The sequence below is a fragment of the Anabrus simplex genome, chromosome 7 (genome assembly GCF_040414725.1).
Source record: "Anabrus simplex isolate iqAnaSimp1 chromosome 7, ASM4041472v1, whole genome shotgun sequence".
NCBI lineage: Eukaryota > Metazoa > Arthropoda > Insecta > Orthoptera > Tettigoniidae > Anabrus > Anabrus simplex.
In genome coordinates, this window is record NC_090271.1 from 286,604,558 (window position 1) to 286,619,335 (window position 14,778).

At 42.3% G+C, this 14,778-nt stretch overlaps 1 protein-coding gene across 5 annotated transcripts in view; it reads right to left on the bottom strand.

Moving 5' to 3' along the window:
* Positions 1-14,778, bottom strand: part of LOC136877567 (ornithine transcarbamylase, mitochondrial) — a 183,334-nt gene that overhangs the window by 122,228 nt on the left and 46,328 nt on the right. Inside the window, exons 1-2 of one of the 5 annotated variants that reach the window (XM_067151710.2) lie at positions 2,707-2,794; positions 973-1,036 (exon numbers count right to left, since the gene is read on the bottom strand). The exons of 1 other annotated variant lie outside the window; for it this stretch is intronic. In XM_067151710.2, the coding sequence (XP_067007811.2) occupies positions 973-1,036; positions 2,707-2,779 (137 nt within the window). In that variant the 5' untranslated portion in view covers positions 2,780-2,794. Of the gene's footprint in view, positions 1-972; positions 1,037-2,706; positions 2,795-2,957; positions 3,105-3,141; positions 3,334-14,778 lie in introns of those variants that run through there. 3 more of the 5 variants (XM_067151714.2, XM_067151711.2, XM_067151713.2) reach the window with 3 other exon arrangements.

Here is a 14,778-nt window from a genome sequence, read left to right on the forward strand (position 1 = left end):
AATGAGAAAAAAAGAATTATCTACAATCTGTATAAAAAACAGTCTGCAGTGATAAGGATCGAGGACTTTGAAAAAGAACCAGCAATCCAAAAAGCAGTGAGGAAAGGCTGCAGTTTGTCCCCCTTCTTTTCAATGTTTATATAAAACAGGCAGTAAAGGAAATCAAAGAGGAATTTAGAAAGGGAATCAAAATCCAAGGACATGAAATCAAAACTCTGAGATTTGCCAATGATATTGTTATTTTATCCAAGTCTGCAGAAGATCTGGAGAAATTGCTGAAACATATGGATACAGTCTTGGGACAAAAGTAATGGAGTGCAGTCAAACAAAGTCAAGTGACGCAGGAAATATTAGAATAGGAAATGAAGTCATAAAAGAAGTAAATGAATATTGTTACTTTTATTATCGTTATTATGACTATTTGCTTTACGTCACACCGACACAGATAGGTCTTATGGTGATGATGCGATAGGAAAGGCCTAGGAGTGGGAAGGAAGCGGCCCCAGCATTTGCCTGGTGTGAAAATAGGAAACTACAGAAAACCATCTTCAGGGCTGCTGATAGTGGGGTTCAAACAATACTGTTACTTGGGTGGTCAAATAACTAATGATGGCAGAAGTAAGGAGGACTAGCACAAGCAGGGAAGGCCTTTCTTAAGAAAAGAAATTTGCTCACTTCAAACATTGATATAGGAATTTGAAATATGGGCGATAACTAGCACAGAAAGAAAGAGAATAGAAGCTTTTGAAATGTGATGTTACAGAAGAATGCTGAAGGTGAGATGGATAGATCGAATCATAAATGAAGAGATACCTAATGAATCAAACTGGTGAGAGGAGATTGATTTGGCTAAGTTTGATAAGAAGGTGAGATGTTATTTTATTTAACACATGTTCCTTACATGACAACATTCAGAAATTACAAAATAACAATAACTAAAATACTAGTAGACTATAAGTATAATTGACTAACCGAAATAATAGAAAGTGACCAATTATGAAGAAAAATGAGTAAGCTGTTACAAGAAATGCTGCACCTAGAAGCAAAAGAAAAAATCATAACACTATTAGATTAACTATATTATGGCTAATATATATACAGCAAAAGAAGATACGAATCACTTCTCATTATTGTCAGCATTTAAGAAGAAGAGATAGAAGGACAGGACACAACTTAAGACACCCAGGACTTGTTCCATTGGTTTCCAAGGGAAGTGAATGTGGTAAGGATGCAAGGTATGACTATGACAAGCAGGTTAGAGCTGATATAGGATGTAGAAGTTGTGCAGAAATGAAAAGATTAGCACAGGATAGGTTGGCATGGAGTGCTGCATTAAACCAGTCTATGGACTAATAACTCAAACAACAACAATGACAACACCAATAAAAAATTTAAAATAAACTTGCAATATCTCGAAACAAACACATCAGAATGTACCCATCGTTTAGCTCCACAACTTTTGTAATAAAATAATTTGAAACTAATTCTATCATTGCCTTGTTTTGTGTCTACTTCTCTTAACCTCTAAGGCCTAGTCCATTATTCTCCAAAGTAACCTATCCTTCTGCATTTGCCTCACATGACCCCACCACCGAAGGTGTTCTATAGGTACAGCTTCATTCACCGATTTTCTTAAATAAGCCTTAAACTCCAATTTTTCTTTTTTTCCCCTTTACTTCACACCAACAGAGACAGGTCTTATGGTGAAGATGGAATAGGAAACAGCTAGGAGTGGGAAGGTAGATTTGAACCCCACTACGTCAGCAGCCGTGAAGATGGTTTTATGTGGTTTACTATTTTTCACACCAGGCAAATGTTGAAGCTGTACATTAATTAAGGCCACGGACGCTTCTTTCCAAACTCTATCCCATCATTGCTATAAGACCTGCTATATCAGTGCAATGAAAGGCAATAAAAAAACACAGTAGGTATATTGGATATTACTGAATTCAAGCATGTAATGTAATTTTAGACTGCTGCTGTTAATCAGAACAGAAACTGACACAGACTCTAGTTCAAATAAAATACTTGCGATGGCAATCAAAGATGATACCTGTTTACTCCCAAGTCTTCCCAGCCTGAAGTGTTTGACTAAACGATATGTTTCTTTTAAACACAAAAAATAATAAAAAACGGTATGTTTCAAGCTATCAGGGGAGAGATGACAGGGAATGACATTGGTAGACAAATACGCTTGAATGGAGTTTTTAAAAAAGTACCATTCACTTAAATGTTTTAGATCCTTACACCTTCACCATGAAATAACACACTGAACAAAAAACAGACAGACAGACGGTGGTAAATGATTGATTGAAATTATAGTCCTTATAGCCACCTACAATATGTCATCCCTATTTGTTTCACTATGGCCACGACAATACTTACATTATATAAGCGATTCGGACAATGTATCCAAATGGAGAGATATAACATTCTGTGAAGAATACTTAGGTACAGTATTATCAAATAGATGGTTGCATTGCTTTATCACTCTGGTCCTCCTGAGTTTAAGATGTGGTGCACACTGTACTAGGTACCATGTTTTAAATTGTAAACAGCGATCAGAATCACTGGTGAAATTTTGCAATGAAGATTAATGTTTTATATAGTAATTCTTTGCACATTGTGCGCATTAAATAAATTATATAATTAATAGAGACTCATTTCCATCCTGTCACCAGTAAAACACATTAATTCATGACTAACTTTGGTTTGGAACATCTTTGACAATGTTGGACACAATAACCTCTGAAGAATTTGGAACTTCAAGGTTATACATTCCAAAAAGCTCCAGAAATTAGCTTTATACACTAAATCGCTACTAAATAAAACATTTGTTATTGCTGTTAAGTATTGCTCCTAACGTGAAGGTATTAATGAACCATCAATTTGGTTAGGACACTTATTCAACACTTCTCAATAAACACTGTGAAGATATTCTACATTAGAATACGTACTTTAGAAATAAGAATCATGAAACTAATGAACCAAAATAATGTACGAAAGAAGGAAGTTGGATGATAACTGTACGAAGTAAAATTAGATTTGATGATCTCGTCATTTTGATTTTTAAACACATATCGCCAATATAGTCATAAAGGAGCTTATCTTCATAACTGGTCTTTTTTTTTTTTGGCTTACCCTTGGGAGAGAGATCGTTTAACCGGGAAGTAAGTTTTAGAATGCCCTAGAAAGCACGAAAAAATTCTCGAAGGAATCATTTCGTGAAAACGGCTACCTGACAAACGAACTTCGAATGTACAGTAATGTGTACGATTTTAATACACTACACTACACCTATTTGACGCCATATCCCATGCCAAATGGTTGCTATGGCGACCAAACTTACTTGTCAAACCCAAATAGAGTTAACCACCTTCGAATAATTATGTCCCTAAAAAGCCATACCCCATACGCCATTTCATTTCATACGGGTAGAGTGTTAAGCGAGATGAATCTTCGTAGCAGGATTTTACGACCGGATGCCCGTCCTAATGAAATAAAATGAAATGAAAAACTTTGTATCCCTTCTATATAATAGGAGGAAGGGAGGTGAAACCCATTGTCGGCACTTAGCCTACTGTCGAATAGGGTCTGCTCAATGCTTAGTATCTCCATCCGGCGGACGAATCACCATCAACAGTGTTATATCCCTCATTCCAACACTGGGGAGAGGTTTGGAATCGAATCCAGTGATTATAAATTGTATACCACCACCTCTGCTACCCAGCTGGCCAACATTCCGATGGTGAATATATATATATATATATATATTTTGCTAGGGGCTTTACGTCGCACCGACACAGATAGGTCATATGGCGACGATGGGATATGAAAGGCCTAGGAGTTGGAAGGAAGCGGCCGTGGCCTTAATTAAGGTACAGCCCCAGCATTTGCCTGGTGTGAAAATGGGAAACAACGGAAAACCATCTTCAGGGCTGCCGATAGTGGGATTCGAACCTACTAACTCCCGGATGCAAGCTAACAGCCGCGCGCCTCTACGCGCACGGCCAATCGCCCGGTGAATATATTTTCAACCTACGGACTACTCTGTCAGACCATTTATAGTATAAACTTCACGCCTTAACAATCTGGCTACCAGGTGGGCTTGATATGTATAATATCTTCATAAATAATTATAATGCCTCTATTAGCTGTACCGGGCGAAGCGAAAACAAGTTATTTCACTCCCTCTCCTCAAACGAGGAGGGGCGGGCCATCAGCTCAACTAAGGAGCTCTTCGGCCATGTAAAGGAAAGTATTTACCGAAAAAGAGAAAAAATAGTGGGTGTGTGTCGTACACACCAGAGGGGGAAAAGGAGTGAGAGAATCTAGCGTAAAGGTGCCGTCACAAGAAGCCGGGACCCAGGGAAGACCCACAATGCACCCCGCACAGGCACACCCCCGCAAACACCGGGGGAAGAGGAGACAAGTGATTTATTTAATACCGATGTATCCCGGGCGCGCGTTACAGAAAGTGACAGTATTTACAGAGAATTACAAAAATTACATATATTGTGCAGAGAGAAAGTAAGGAGGAGGGTAGAATTGAGACAGAAAGTGGGAAAGAGTGGTGTTTATGTTGGTAAGGGAAGTGGCTAGTAGGCGAAGGAGGTCTAGAGTCTGGAAGGGCGAAATGAGGAAGTTCGGTTGTGGAGCGGCTAAGTGGACAGCTTGCGGGGTAGGGGTGGGCGGCGGACTACGAGAAGTGGTGAGAGGAGGAGATCGGTCGGGGCGGGGTGGGAGCGAGAGGGCTCCAATCGATATGTCCGCAAATCGGACGCCGGTGGTGACTAGATGGTCTACGTCGGCTGCAGAGGAGAGTTGGATGCGTACCATGAAGGTCGGGCCGTTGGCGTTGAAAATACGAAACGCCCGACGAGCGGAGACGCCTGCCAGTTGTAGTTCCTCCAGGATATCCCGGTCGGCGATGGCGGGGTCAAGGCCACGGATGACACAGCTCGGAGAAAAAGATTGCTGGGGAGAGGGCGTTGCTGTAGTGGCTTCGGCTCGAGAGAAGTGCTGAGCTGGAAGGGCGGCATCCGTGTAGATGACAGGCGGTGTGTGTGGACTGGAGAGAGTGGTAGAGAGGGAGGTGGTGGGAGTGGACATGATAGGAGTGAGGTGGCTAGTCGTGGTAAGAAGAAGAGAAGTAGACGGGGTAGTAAGGGCAGAAGTGGTGATGGTAGTGGTAGGGGTAGTGGTAGCGATGAGAGTGGTCGGTATGACGGAGGGGGGCTCGGGAAGCGGTGAGGTTGTGTGAGGCTTACGGACATGAACAGTGGAAATGGGATGAGGATGGTGGCGCCGCGCCTCGATGAGTTCCTCCGGAGTAGAGACCAATTCATGGAGCCTGCCGTTGATGGGTGCGCCGTTGGAGATCAGGGCTGCAGGGGCGTCCGAGGAGGAAGAAGGTCAGAACCTCCGTCGAAAGTTGACCAGTGAAGTCATCCCGGAGCCGCTGGACATCGTAGATGGGGTAACCAGCCTGGCCGATTTCACGGCGAATATACAGGTCGGGGAGAGTGGTGTCCACATCCTGAATAAGACAGGTGTAAAACATGGTGGAGTGGGGGAAGGCGACAGCCAACTAGGCGTCTGCACGTTTAATTATTCTTGGGCCGACTGAATATGCGCAGAGAAGAGGGCCACCCAGCCGAAAAAAGTGTGGACACGCGAGTGCTGTGCCGGTCTGTCTGTCTGATAAAGTTTTCATTCCCTACCCTGAAGGGGTGGAGCGGGCCACCTGAAGGGTTACGCCCTCCCTCTGGCCGAGAGCTTGGGCGGGGAGGAGGAGATGTGTGGAAATTGGGTTGAGAAAAGGCGATGTGAAGAATGCTGGTTGGAAAAGGAAAGGCCTCGTGTCTAAGGGGGCTTTAGTATTAGGATGAGTTTTTATTGTTTCCATTAAATTAAAATACAGAGATGCAATATGAATGATACAGAGCATTGAAATATCCTAATGATTTATGAGAGTGGGCTAGGGAAAAGGTGTAATGCGAAGGTATTGTAGAATGAGGAGAAGTTGGTGAGGGAAGTAAGAAGTAGGCGGAGTAGATCTGGGGATGGTGGAGTGGGGGATGAGTAGGGTGGCAGGGTTGGGACAGTAGGTGATCTAAGATGTGGACGAGGTGAGATAGGATGAGGGTCAGACCGGGGACGACTGCGAGGTGTGTTAGGACGGTGCAGGGGTTGTGGGGGAGAATGCGAAGGTTCCACACGGTGATGGCGACCATAGATGTGAATTCCGGAATCGATGAGGCGCTGGACGGCGGCTGAGGTGGGTTGTTGAATCCGCACCAGGAAAGTAGGTCCGTCTGAGTTATAGATGCGGAAGGCGCGCTGTACAGGGATGTCTGCCTGGCGGAGGTCGTGGGCAAGAGCGGCAGGCGCGATGCTGGGATCGATCCTTCGGATGACGAAGCTGTAGATGGATGGTGGTGTGTGCTGAGGTAGGCGTAGCATGTACTCCGGAGAAGCGACGGTATGTCCCTCGGCAGATGGCTGCGTAGAAGGAGGGTGAGACGTTTGAACAGTGATGGTAGGGAGGGGCAGAGAAGCTTGCGATAGGAGGAAAGGATGAAACATAGTCAGAGTAGTAAGAGAAGCAGAGGTATGGGCGACATTAGTGGTAGTGGTGGAGGTAGTAGTAGTAGTAGTCATAGTAGTGGTGGTGACAGATACGATACAAGGAGTAGTAAGGGTAGCGGTAGTAGTAGATACGGTGGTGGTAGTAGGAAGAGGGGAAGGGCAGGAAGACACTGGTAATGGGGATGGTGGGGACTGGGGAGGCGTAATGTCAGCACTAGCAGCCAGTTCTTCGTCTGCGTCAATCTCAGCTTGGATGTGAGCCGGTGTAGAAACCACGGAGTAGAGGCGGTGATGGACGAGAGCGCCGGTTTTCTGGACTGAGAGACAGGCAGCAGCAGATGTGTAGTAGAGCAGGACCTCTGCTGCTGGGTCGGTGCCGTTGTAGAGGCGGTGAACAAAGTGGAAACCGGTCGAGAGAAGGGCTTCACAGATGTCCTCTTCCGGGATATCGGGATCAATGTCTTGGATGATGCAAGTAGATAACATTGCTGGGGAAGGCCGTCAACCTACTTAGAGACAGCCAGTTATGCTATTTAGTCCGGCGAGGTGAGATGTATAGTTAAGGTGTCACCCCGGCCGCAAAAAAGATATAGCGTATGTGAGAGAATATCTCAGTCGACTTAAAAGGAGACTTCGACAAAAAGCTCTTCCTCCATCCTGCACCGGTACTTTCTTGAAGACTTATTCCGGATATATAGGAAAACATTAGCCCCCCAACATTATTTCCGTCTTAAACAACATATTGCTTATACTAGACGAGTTTTTCTTTCTAAACGCCGTGCTGCATGGCGATCCTTTATTTCCTCCCTAAACGCTCATTCTTCGTCTTCTCACTTATGGAGTGCAATTCGTTCCCTTACCCGAGCTTCTCAATACATTCCACCCTCTGTCACCCCTCCACAGATTTTATCTATCTTTCTCAACTCCCTCACTCCTGATTATGTCGTGCCCGACTTTACTATCCCCCTGTCTCCATGCTCTTCCCGCTTTTCTGTATTACTCCAACCTATACACCTTTCTGAACTTGAGGCCACCTTGTGTAATGCAAAGAGTTCGTCTCCAGGCCCTGATTATATATCATATGATATGCTCCGAATTCTCCCTCTCCGTGCTAAACAAGCTTTATTAGCTCTCTATAATAATATACTTCTCACTACTTCTGTTCCTACCTCTTGGAATGATTTTTTTTAGTACCTATCCCCAAACCTGGTCAACTTCAAACTGACGCTAATGGCTTTCGAGGGAACAACGAATTGACTTGACATGTTTTCCACTTGGAGTGGAAAACACGTCAACTTGTTAAAAGTGTTAACCTCAACATTCTGAGTTAACATGCAAAGTCAATTGGAAGGCACAATCACAATATACATGTTAATTGTAACATGTTAAATTTAACATGTTGGTGTTAAATGTTAAACAGTGGAGACCGGCCTTTAAGGTAAAAGGACCAGTAGATGACAGTGGACCAGTAGATGGCACTTGCAGATGTTCTTCTTCTTCTTTCTTGAGGAGATTGGTTGGGATTGATTGTCACTTGCAGATGTTAAACCAATTCTTAAGCTTGTAAGGGAAGTTACAATCGTTTTCAAGCAATAGTTCCCTTCTATGATTCCAGAGTGCAGCATATGAAATAAAGGGGAAGTACCTTCTCCATACTTCCAACGAGGTTCTATAAAGAGCCGTATGTGCATTAGATGTAAAAATGGCGTCTACTTAAAGTTAATGTTAAGGCCGATCTCCACTGATTAACATTTAACGCCAACATGTTATATTTAACATGTTACAATTAACATGTATATTGTGATTGTGCCTTCCAATTGACTTTGCATGTTAACTCAGAATGTTGAGGTTAACACTTTTAACATGTTGGCGTGGAAAACATGTCAAGTCAATTCGTTGTTCGTGAGATGTTGGCACAGCTTCGGCAAATTCCTTGTCGTTTCCATGTCAACAAATAGCCAAACGACGCAAACGACGTGCTTCTCGGAGTCCGTTCGTGTGTCTCGTACGGTGCGGATCGTTCTTTGGTTGCAGTCTGGTGTTTGCCTGCGGTGACAAGTAGTGTGTGACCGTTTGGCGAGTGTGTGTCTGTGTACGCTTTGGTGATGGATACTGATAGTGGAGGAGATGAGGCACCGGATCCCTCATCTAATGCCAATGTTGGTGGTGAAGAAACTGTGCCGATGCAAACCGATTTGATTAATCTCACTTCAAATATGAATTCATTACAGCAGCCTTTACAACCTCAACAGTCTAATGCCGCTCAGCCGCCTCCTCCACCTCCCCCACCTCCTGAAAAGTTGGAGGTTTATCAACAGGCTCATTTTGGTCCATTTATTGTATTTGTTGAATCAACTAAGTCGAAAAATATTGGTGGGCTACATCCCATGGCGCTTGGGCGCTTGTTTTACGATAATGATATTTTTGTGAAAGGTATAACGCCCAAAGGACGAAATAGATTATTGGTGGAATTTAGTTCCGCGATCCAAGCTAATTCCTTTCTACGTCATTCCATACTTGCAACTAACTCATTGAAAGCATATATTCCCAGTTCCAATATCTTTCGTGTTGGTCTTATACGCGGTGTGGAAAAGAATGTTTCTGATTCTGACATTCTTAAATACCTTAAATCTGATGTTCGGGTCAAATCGGTCAAGCGGCTTAACCGTAAGGTTGTGGAGCCCAGTGGAGTGAACTACGTTCCAACTGGAACAGTTAAGATTGTTTTTCGCTCTCAAACTCTTCCTCAATATGTCTCTTTGTTTCAAGTGCATTTAGAGGTTTCCCCTTTCATATTTTCCCCGATTATCTGTTCAAAATGTCAGCGATATGGACACACGATTAAAAACTGTCAAGCTAAGTCACCCCGATGTGGGCATTGTGCGTTACATCACCTTACATCAGAGTGTCAGGAAAATATTCGCCGCTGTGTTCACTGTCATCAGGAACATTATACTGGCTCATCAAACTGCCCTACTCATCAACAGCAAACTGCCCTTAAAAAGCTTATGTGTACAGAAAATCTATCCTTTTCCGAGGCGTCTGCTAGAATACCCTCGACCCAATTTGACATGTCCAATAATACCCATCTTTTTCCACCTCTTCCTTCTACTAGTTCCACTTCACCTGTGGAAACCCCGAGGAAACGTAAATTTACTCAGGTGGTTATGAAAGAGCCCCGTCCCATTCCAACACCTGGTTTCGATAAGTCTGGGTATCTTAATCTCATCCGACCCCCTCCAGTGTCTTCACATACCTCGGTCTTTCCATCCACTTCATCTTCATCCTCCCCGTCCCCGATTCCATCTACGTCCCGTAATTCTCAGTGTTTACCTTCAGCTCCTTCTCATTCATCTAGTTCCCCTGTACTACGCCAAAAGGCGTATCTCCAAAGTGGTATTCATCAACTATTTCTACAACTTATTCAATTATTAGGGGACCAGCCACATGTCGCACATACACTTTATAAGCTTCGTGAATGTGTGCACACTATGTTCTCTTTAGATGCTACGTATCCTGCAGTGGAATGCTAGGAGTATTCCTTCTAAACGGTATGAGTTACAATTTTTGATAAATGAAATTTCCCCATTCATTATAGCATTACAGGAGACTTGGTTTTCCCCATCCTCTGAGTTTTATTTAAATGGCTTTAATGTTGAACGCTGTGATGGTGTTGGTTACGGTGGTGTTGCTTTATTTATTCACCATAGTTTATCCTATCAACGTCTTGATATCTCGTATTGTCTACCCCATACATTTGTTCTTGGTATCTCATATAATCGCCTTTCCATTATTAACCTTTATTGCCCTCCAGATCTTTCTATTTCTCACATTCAATGGTGTCGATTCTTGCAGCAATTTTCTTCTCATAACGAGCTTCTCCTCTTAGGGGACTTTAATCTTCATCATTCTATGTGGGGAAGCAGTAGTGATACTTCCCTGGGTTCTTATTTCCTCACTGCCTCCCAATCGCATGACTTTGTCATTTTAAACGATGGTTCTCCCAAGCGCCTCACTCCCCTCGGCTCTCCTCCCAGTGCTGTGGATTTATCATTATGTCGTCCTGCAATGGCTTCGATTGTAACTTGGCACCGTCTTACTGATACACATTCTAGCGACCATTTCCCTATTATTCTTACGTATGGTCTTGGTAGGTTTCCTAGTTCTTCTTCCGCTCCTACATGTACCAGTAATGTTCGCTCCCTCCGTCACTTTGATAGAATATCTTTTATTACTTATGTTACCCATCGTATTGAGCTTCTTTCGGATAATATTTTGTCCTTTTCTATTCTCTTTCAATTTATTACAAGATTATCTCGATCTTTATCATCCCTATAAACCTATTTCTTCCCACTCTGCTCGCCCCTCTTCCTTTTTACGATGGTGGGACTCAGAGTGCCATAATCTGGTTCTTAAACGACGCCGTTTATTCCGGATATATAGGAAAACATTAGCCCCCCAACATTATTTCCGTCTTAAACAACATATTGCTTATACTAGACGAGTTTTTCTTTCTAAACGCCGTGCTGCATGGCGATCCTTTATTTCCTCCCTAAACGCTCATTCTTCGTCTTCTCACTTATGGAGTGCAATTCGTTCCCTTACCCGAGCTTCTCAATACATTCCACCCTCTGTCACCCCTCCACAGATTCTATCTATCTTTCTCAACTCCCTCACTCCTGATTATGTCGTGCCCGACTTTACTATCCCCCTGTCTCCATGCTCTTCCCGCTTTTCTGTATTACTCCAACCTATACACCTTTCTGAACTTGAGGCCACCTTGTGTAATGCAAAGAGTTCGTCTCCAGGCCCTGATTATATATCATATGATATGCTCCGAATTCTCCCTCTCCGTGCTAAACAAGCTTTATTAGCTCTCTATAATAATATACTTCTCACTACTTCTGTTCCTACCTCTTGGAATGATTTTTTTTAGTACCTATCCCCAAACCTGGTCAACTTCAAACTGACGCTAATGGCTTTCGAGGGATTGTCCTTGGTTCGTGTATCCGCAAGACGTTTTTAAAAATTCTCCTTCAACGACTCCTGTGGTCTCTTGAATATTATAATTTGGTTCCCAAATATCAATTCGCCTACTTTAAAGGTCGTTGTGCTCAAGATGCTATTAACATTTTACTTATCGATATTTTATTAGCGCAAATTCGTAAGGATTGTCTTATTGCTATTTTTTTGGACATACGAGGAGCTTTTGACTCCATACCACTGCATCTTCTCTGGACTAATCTTGCACAGAAAGGTTTTCCTGCTCATTTTCTCCACATCTTGCGTAATTTGTTTACGTATCGGAAACTTTCACTTAAATCCGCTTATTCTTCTCTTCCTTGTCGTCTGTCATCTGTCGGTGTTCCTCAGGGAGACATTTTAAGTGGTCTGCTTTTCGCCCTGTATATGAGTAATCTTGAACAATTGGTTACCCAAAAAGCTCGCATTCTTTTTTATGCTGATGATATAGTTCTTTATTACTCTCATAGTAATGTCGATGTGTGTCGTCACCATATATATCAGCTAATGGAGCAAGTCATTACATGGCTTACTTTCCATGGTCTTCAACTTTCTACCTCCAAATGCTGTGCAATGTTTTTTACCTCTAAGCGTAGGTTTAACTCTGAGCCACTTGTTTTCGATTCTCATGTCATTCCTTTTTGTTCCTCCCATAAATACCTTGGTGTTATGCTAGACCGCTCGTTATCTTGGAAACATCATATTACTCAGTTACGTAATTCTTCTGATATGTATATTAAAATTCTCCAAGTGGTAACTAGACGATCATGGGGTGCTGACCCTGGCACAGCTCAGTTGTTATATTCCGCTACTATTCGCTCTAGACTCGACTACTGTGCGCATGTTATAGATACTGCGTCGGATTCTGTTCTTAACCACTTAAATACTTTACAATTTAAAGCCCTGAGAACTTGTGTTGGAGCATTGTTGTCTACCCCTACTAATGCTCTCCTTGTCGAGACCGGTGAGTTCCCTCTTCCCATTCGCCGTAAAATGATAACATCTAAATATTTACTTAAAAGATTTGCTCTGGCTCAACACACATTGCTTCCTAAATTGCAGTTATTAGATGAATATTCTCTTCTTTCACAGGCCCGCCGTCGTAAGATGCCTGCTTTGTTGTATGCATATCAATTTCTTCTTTCCTATAAAAACACTATCTTACGCACTGCTTCTTCCCCCGTTTATTCAGTAAATTTTGATTGTTTATTTTTTGTCCCTTCTATCATTATCTCCCCTACATCTTCTTTTTCCTCTTCTCTTCCTGGTTCTTCGTTGACTGGCCCTCCTTTTAAGAAGCTACGTTTTGCTCTAAGTGATTCTGGCGTCCAGATATATACAGACGGCTCAAAAAACTCTTCTGGCGTTGGAGCAGCGTTCTATATTGTCAATACCAATGTTGCTGAACTCTATCGTTTACCCAGTGACTTTTCTATCTACACTGCGGAAATTTTTATTTCGTCAAGCTCTCATGTACATTAAGCATCATTCTATACCTAACGCAGCTATTTATACGGATTCCCTCAGTGCAGTTCAGTCGCTCAAGTCATCTCATCTTTCTTTTAACTGGTATTTGTATCATGTTAAAAGTCTCATTTATACTTTGCATCAATCTGGGGTGGTTCTCACTTTTGTCTGGGTCCCTAGTCATATAGGTATCTATGGGAATGAACAGGCGGATTTATTCGCGAAGCGAGCTGTTTGTGATGGCAAATCCCTACTTAACCTTGCAGTTCCTCTACCCGATTTTTATCCAGTTCTTAAACATTATACTTATGATCAGTGGCAAGAAGATTGGACTAGATCAGCTTCTTATAAAGGTCGCTATTATTACAATATTCAGCCTTGTATTCCTCCCTATCCTTGGTATTTGAAGGGTAACTATTCTCGCCGTCACATTACCAACATTATTCGTCTTCGCTTTAACCATGCTCTTACTCCTCTGTATAAACATCGTTTTAACCTCTCCCCTCCCCCCACTCCTCCTGTATATGTGGTACTCTGAGTGCTGATGTAAATCATTTATTATTCCAATGCCCTGTGTATGATTCTTTTCGTCCGGCTTTTATTTCTCGTCTTCTCAGTCTTCAGAAAGCTCTCCCCACCAATGTCTCCTGCTTGCTTACCGATATGTCTCCTGCTCTAATACATGCTATCAATCAATATTTGGATGACTCTCATCTTCATTTGTAAATTACTGTCTGTTTATTGTTCGCACCGTTACATACTCCTGCTTCCACTGTTTTTTGCTTCTACGCACTTCCTTTGTTATGTTTTCGCGTTACTTAAGGTGTGTACATAGACCCGATGCTCAACTGTTCTTGAGACCTTCGTAGTGAAATTCATTGCGTGTGACCTTCGTAGTGGACTAATTGCGTGTGATTTCGCATTATAAGTGTAATATCACGATAATAAGTGCAGTGGCTGGGTGAAATAATAGAGCCCATAACCTCTCCTACAACAACAACAACAACAACGACGTGCTTCTCGTGAAGTAGGATTACAGTTACAACACTCCGCAAACTCATTCTCTTTGTTATAAGCTATAAATACAGTACTGGTAGGTGCACGCGTGTCGTTCTCTCTGCAATAAACTAAAATTTATGGTCAGAAATGGAGTGGAACAAGATTACTTTGGACTTAATTAATGACATAATAGAAAGACCTTGTTTGTGGGATATCTCATCAAAGGAATACAGAGATAAAGCGAAAAAAGCCGACAGTTTCCAGGAACTCTAAATTATCTATAATTATTCCCGCGAGTGCATCGAAAAAAAATCTAGCGTACCTCCGCTCCCAGTACAGCGGAGTATTGCAAAAAAATCAGAAAAGTCGGAAGTCGGGGGTGGGAGCGGACGTAGTTTATACTTTGAAGCAATGAGCAGGATGATGGGAGGAAATGTGTCTAATAAAAATTCATTTATAAATCATAACAAGAAGCAACAGTGGCAAAAACACAGGCCAAATCCTCTTTATCTGAGTCTATTATCCTTGTTTGAAAATACTAGACACCACTTAAATGTATTACCGCAAATTGATATGATGAACTAGCTTACCTATATATAAACAAAAAAAGTCAAGTTTACATGTTTATTAAGTGTGGACACGATGTTAAGTGAAACAGTATTCAACATTTAACATGTTGTGGTGTCTCCAGTTAACATT